We start from the raw sequence: 6,177 nt of genomic DNA, 5'->3' as shown, positions 1-6,177 counted from the left end.
AGAAATGAATGTCTAATATAAGTGATACAAACTACATTGTCTTCGTATAATATTGCCGAGTTATCTTTGATTAATGAAAATTCACATCGTTCTTAAATATGTTGAATTGTCAATCTCAACTAAACACATTCACAACTTGCTTCATGTATTGCAACAATCCCTATGCGAATTGAAGAAATAGCATATTGTTTACTTCTTCTTAAAAATAAAAGCATATTGTTTACTTAATAGATCTCCATGAAATGCAAGGTGGCCATAAGTGAACAAATATTATTTTGTGATTGGCCTTTACATGGATTAGAAATATGTAAAGCATTAACAGCAAGGGGAGAAAAAATAAGAGCACTAATCTTAAAAAATTTAATTCACAACTATAAGATTGTGAACATGTTTATGTGCAGTAATCTAAGTAGTTTCGTCTAAGTAGTTTCAAAAAAAAAAAAAGTAGTTTCTTCTATAGATCTTACCGATCTCCAATCTTCAAAACAGTATTATAAACTCTATTTTATTATGATAAATTGAATGGATTTGTGCCTTAATTATTCAATTGACTTTACATGAAAAGTTGTTCCACCGAAAGATATTGGAATGAAGATATGTTTTTCAGTTTTTGCCTACAGAAAGAAAAACACAAAATATTTCATGTGAATTTGACGGATTGATTCTCATATGTGATTATTCACTTATTAATGATTACTTGGGTGACATGAGTGCATTAATATATATATATATATATATATATATATTTTGTGACTATTCACTACATACGGTAATGCTTTCTATTTTTTTATTTTTATGACCATATAAAATACCATAGACAATTTTTTTTTTTCACAATATTTTTCAAAACTTGCTAAGGTAACAACTTGTTATTAGAACAGATATCGATTTCACATGAAACATCACTTATGCCACTTGTGCAATTGTCCCAATCACAACATTCTATGTTAAGGGGGTAAAAAATATTGTAAAAAGTTGAAAGTTTTGTTTCCTCGGATTGTTGGTACCGATACTTTTGTATACACTTGATGGCGAAATGGTAGAGTTTGAATAAGTTTGATCTAAAATTTAGTTCACACAACAAAGTGTCATTCTTATTTATGATTCGGTACAAGCCCTTTAGATCTAAGGCTCAGCACTCAGCAGAGACACATCATAGTATCTTACAAGTTAAACAGTACAATACATGCCCTCTAGAAATGCTCAGCAGACACGTCAAAGTGTCTTGCAAGCTAAACGGACACTAATAAAACAAATCCAAACTTAAACATTACAGAAAAACAACGCTATTACATAACCATCCAAAACCATCATATGCTAGCACTTCCAGCAGATTGAGGCCTAATCGTTCCTCTACGCCGAAATATCCTTTTTCCTTGTCTGAGCAACAAACTCATAAACCTTCTTCTGGTCAGGAAAATTCTTGGCCACAGTCTGCTTCTGCATGCACCTCTTAGCCCACGCAATAATCTTGGGGCACTCCGCCTCGAAATTGATATTGTCTAAGACCTTGTAGGCATGGAACCAGCTGTAGAAGGGAATAAGAGAAATGTCCACATACCCAAAATTTTCACCCCCAAAGTAAGGCTTGTCACCAAGCTCCCCCTCCATTGTCTTTAAGGTTTCAAGGTATTCCTTCTTGCCTTCCTCTTGCTCTTCTACTTTTGGCCTCCATACCTTCCTTGAAGCTACATAAACCTGAATTTTCCACACATTATGTTACTAGGATGAACAATGACAGTAATGAATTTCAAATCAAGTCTACTGGGCAAACTGAATGTTTCTCTAGAACTTAGCAAGTGGGAAAGGCCCATAAAATATGTTCTTGATTGTATGATAGAGAGAGACTACAGAACTCTCCTAACTTTTATTTTAATTAGTGACTTACACACAAACTAATGGGTCTTGAACATGACTAATGCTAAGAGTGGAAAGAAATAAGGTTTGAATTTGGTACCCAACAACCACATAAATTGAACATGGTCGATGAAAAGCAAATATAAACCATCAAATTTTCTTTCCTTCTTTTTCTCCCTGCTCTTATTTCTTTCAATTTTTTTCCCCTTTTTCTGAAAGACATCTTAGTAATCACTTGGGCGTTTAAGTTAATTCACTGCTGACACTCTGCTTTGATCTCTAGGATCTCCTAGGATTGGAAACAAAAACTTGAAATTGAGTGTGAATTTCGGGAGCAGATGTAAGAGACTCTTGAATCCACAAGGAGAACTACTCTAGTAATAAAAGAAATTCTTAAAAAACTTTAACCGAGGAATAATAGATTTCAATTTGAATTGAAGGCCAATATAAAAGCTCCATATCTCAAAAAAGTACCTTAATTTCAGTAGGAAATCATATTTGAAGGTTTTTTTTTCGTGAATTCTCAAGATGATGCAGGACAGAGTATGGGGTTGCCTTTTATCCACTGTTAATTTCATTTTTTTTTTTTAAATTTCATGTAATTTTCTGAATTTTATATTTTAGGTTGCTATTTAATCTTCCTCAAATATATGAAATCCTTGGTGAACAACTTAATGGATAAAGAACAAGACCCAGTATCTTAGACTACTTATCAAATGATAAAACTCTAGGAGTTTTAAGATTTTTTTTTTTAAATCACAATATTTTATATAGTTTCGTAGAATTAGCAAGTTCTTTGGTCAAATATTTTATACAGTCATCTTGCATGTCTAATTGAATCACTGCCTTGACATGACCTACGAATTAGTAAATTATAATAGAATCTATAAACATTCCAACATAACAGTTTTTAAAAGAAATCTAGCGAATCCAACCTCAGAAACATAAACATAAAATATTTCACGCAGTATTAAGTATTAACTGAACATTAAAAAACTAAAATAAAACAAAACAAAATGGTCAAATGTATGAGACTCAGACACCAATAAAAACCGAGAAAAAGAAAAACACAAGGAAAAGAAATTGTACAAAAGGTACCTTCTTATCAACAAAATCAGCCCAGAACCTGGCTTGAGCTCTCTGGTAAGGATCAGAGGGCAACAATGGAGACTTATCATTCCAGACCTCGTCTATGTACTGAACAATGATGAGGGGCTCACACACAGGCTTCCCGTTGTGGATGAGAACTGGGATCTTCTTGATAATGGGGTTCATCTCTAAAAGCAGAGGGCTCTTGTTGCTCAAGTCCTCTTCCTTGGACTCATACTTCATACCCTTCTCAGCCAGAGCAATCTTGACCCTCAAAGCAAACGGGCTAGGCCCGGAATTCAACAGAACCACCTCGCCCGCCATTGTCACAGAACTTATATTAACAAACTCTTGCCCATTTTGTTTTTAAGAGTTGATTTGTCTCTACTTCTCTTTCCATATTGCATTATGTAGGGTGGAAGTTTGTTTTATTCTTGATTTCTGCATCTTCGAATGTAAATGATTTTTAGTTTTGATTTTTGGCTCAAATGGTTATTGATTTGTAGGAATAATTGCATTTGGTGAGTGATTAGGATCTTAATGTCAAAGCAAATGAATTTATGGTGTCGACCATAGTTTTTTATTTTGAGTTTTGATGCCATGATTCATGTGGGTGAAACAAATTAAGGACATGATATAGTTGAAGTTTCAAAGAGGATAGACATGATTCTAAAGAGAAAATTACCTTCTATCAATTTCAACATCAAGATTCTAAACCGTTAAGTATGGATGAACAATCCAAAGTCCAAAGTTCATATGAATTTGTAACAATGACCGTAGTTTATTAACCAAATATGTAATGAAAGGTTGTAATAGACCTGGAAATTTCACATTAACTATTAGTTACAATTACATGGTTGGTCTATTTTATTGGTTTTACTTTTAACTATTTTTGTTTATACTATTGTAGTTGATTAATCCTTATTTAATTATCCTATCATTTGGCTAACTTCCTGTTATTATAGCAAGCACACAAATTTAAAATTGATACTTAAATTTAAGATCCTTGATAGGACAAAAAATTCTATAGGTTTAAGTAACTATACACTAACCACCGTGCACCCTTAGTGCGGTGGTCACTCTACAAGTATAAGTTCTTGTGAAGTGTGAGGGGTAAGGGCTGGGATTCAAGTTTTTAGGAGGGAGCTTCACACACATATACATTTAGATTAGGTTAGAGTAGAAATTCTATCTTGGATTAAAAAAAAAAAGGGGGCCTACAAGAGTGTAAGTGGCAAGATAAACCACACCATTATTTCAATCATTTAACCAAAGAAAAGAAAGTTGTTCTAAAATTTTCCTTTTTGAGGGTTCATCTATAGTTGCACAATACAGTTAAAATAGTAGGAATTTATTCAAACATATCCCTCTAAATCTTGATCTTTGATACTTAATATATTCTTAATTTATTGGCTAATATTGATGCCCATGTTATGCACTTCTACATTTTTTAGAAATAAAAGCATATCTTTGGGGGTAAAATCCAAGCATTCAAGTTTTAGGCTTCCAAGTGTTTGTTTGTGTGTGTGTGTGTGTGTGTGTGTGTGTGTGTGTGTGTGTATATATTTGCCAAGAGTTTTTAAGTTCGATTGGTATTTTCTGGTGTATCCAACATAGACATTTTGGGTTCACATCTCTCCCTCCCATTGTTTTAACTAACTAATTTAGTAAAAATTAAATAAAAGTTGAGGCTTGTGGATCATTAATTTGAGATTTTAATATATTAATATTAGTTTCTAAGCACATGCTACCTGAGTGCGTGCTCATAAACTTTTCTAACTTTCTCCCTAAAGCTCAACACTTTTTATTCATCCTAATTCTAAATGGATGCATTTTCTTATCACAAAATTAAATTGGAGTATGATGAGATTTAGCACAAAAAAATTAGTTTAGACACAAACAAATGCATAAATAAGTCTACCCATTCTTGTAGCATCCCATATGAAAGAATATTGATGCACAAAAGATGGACATGATTGATATTTCAATCTAGCCTCTAGGTCACTCCCTCCGAGATCTGACCACAAAGCCACAACTCATTTTTCCCTTTATAATTTTGTTTCCCATGTTTCTTATCTAGCATTGTTATCAAGTTTTTCCAGTATATACTTCTCTGTATTAGATTTTTCCCCATGTAGTTCACATATCACAGTGATTGTGTCAATTTTATTTTTAAATTGTATTTCGTTGGTATACACCCTTTGTAATGTAGAATGAGGTTGGCCATATTTGATCAATAGGGCTAAGATTGCAGACTTTGCATTTGAATTGGATTTTCGTTCCTATTTATTGATAACAAATGAAAATTAATACATATAAGACAACCTTGAAAACCAAATACAGAGGGAACAAGAAGCTGAAAACAGAAAGAACAGGAAGCTGAATACAGTAGAGAAGTACAGACCAATAGGTATGCGCAGAGAAATTCAAAGCAACAAGTATGCATATTGTAGAAAATACAGACCAACAGGTATGCAGAGAAATACAGACCGTGACAAATATTTTTAGATGTCAAATATTTGAGCTTTGAGTCCCAATATTTATTTATTTCAAATATTTGTTAAATGATGTGCTTCACCTGTTTTTTAAAAGAATTAAATCAATAAAATTTTCAGAAATTGTTGTTTCCTTTAAGACATGAGTTTAATAATATGAACAATTTGCAGAACCCTTTACTCTTTTGCTATGGAATTGTTGTTTTAAATGTTATGCGTTATCCTTTCTTATTTATCCGTTCATATGCATTTAGTTTCTTGCTCTTTTCATGTTTGATGCATCTTAATTTGTTATAATATTTTGCTATCTTGGAGGGTTAGTCATGTTGTTAAAGTGTTTTCCACTAGAGTCACTAAGTACATTCTCATGTTTGTAAGATTTCAATTTAATTTTTCAAAGTACAGAATTTAAAAAATTTTCACTGGGTGAATTTCTAAATGCTACTCAATGACATTTTGTGTTTGTAAGGGCATTTAAAAATCAAACAAAGAGGTACTTAAGAAGATTTTTGAAAGCATGAGAAGGTTTATTTACACCAAGGACCCTGAGCAAGTCCAAGGATGAGGCTTTTGGCTTTATTTTTTTGGAGTAACATTTGAATCTCATAATTAATTGTTTTGTTTTGATGCTAAGCAAAAAAGTGAAGTTACCATGTTAGCTTTTCTGTGTATAAAAATTGATAGTTTTGTTTGATTGAACTTGGATCATTTGAAGGTTTTTTCTTTTGACAATTTT

The 6,177-nt window shown here is 32.4% G+C and overlaps 1 protein-coding gene across 1 annotated transcript; it reads right to left on the bottom strand.

Annotated features, from left to right (window-relative positions):
• Positions 1 to 1,055: 1,055 nt before the first annotated feature.
• On the bottom strand, positions 1,056 to 3,285 carry LOC112033248 (probable glutathione S-transferase). The gene is made up of 2 exons (XM_024066018.2): positions 2,956 to 3,285; positions 1,056 to 1,698 (listed from the first exon to the last, which is right to left on the bottom strand). Exons 1-2 carry the CDS (start codon positions 3,268 to 3,270, stop codon positions 1,354 to 1,356), a joined length of 660 nt encoding a protein of 219 aa, XP_023921786.1. The 5' UTR covers positions 3,271 to 3,285; the 3' UTR covers positions 1,056 to 1,353.
• Between the last annotated feature and the right edge of the window lie 2,892 nt (positions 3,286 to 6,177).

This window comes from Quercus suber, unplaced genomic scaffold (genome assembly GCF_002906115.3).
Source record: "Quercus suber isolate HL8 unplaced genomic scaffold, Cork oak 2.0 scaffold_28, whole genome shotgun sequence".
NCBI classification, from domain to species: Eukaryota; Viridiplantae; Streptophyta; class Magnoliopsida; order Fagales; family Fagaceae; genus Quercus; species Quercus suber.
The sequence above is the reverse complement of the archived record's forward strand: the minus strand, read 5'-3'. Positions and strand labels throughout refer to the sequence as shown.

Bases quoted from the DNA above. Each gene is read 5' to 3' on its own strand.
- LOC112033248 (XM_024066018.2), bottom strand. From the start codon at position 3,270: ATGGCGGGCGAGGTGGTTCTGTTGAATTCCGGGCCTAGCCCGTTTGCT. The intron at 1,699-2,955 runs GTACCTTTTGTA...TGGAAAATTCAG, and splicing joins CTGATTTTGTTGATAAGAAG to GTTTATGTAGCTTCAAGGAA.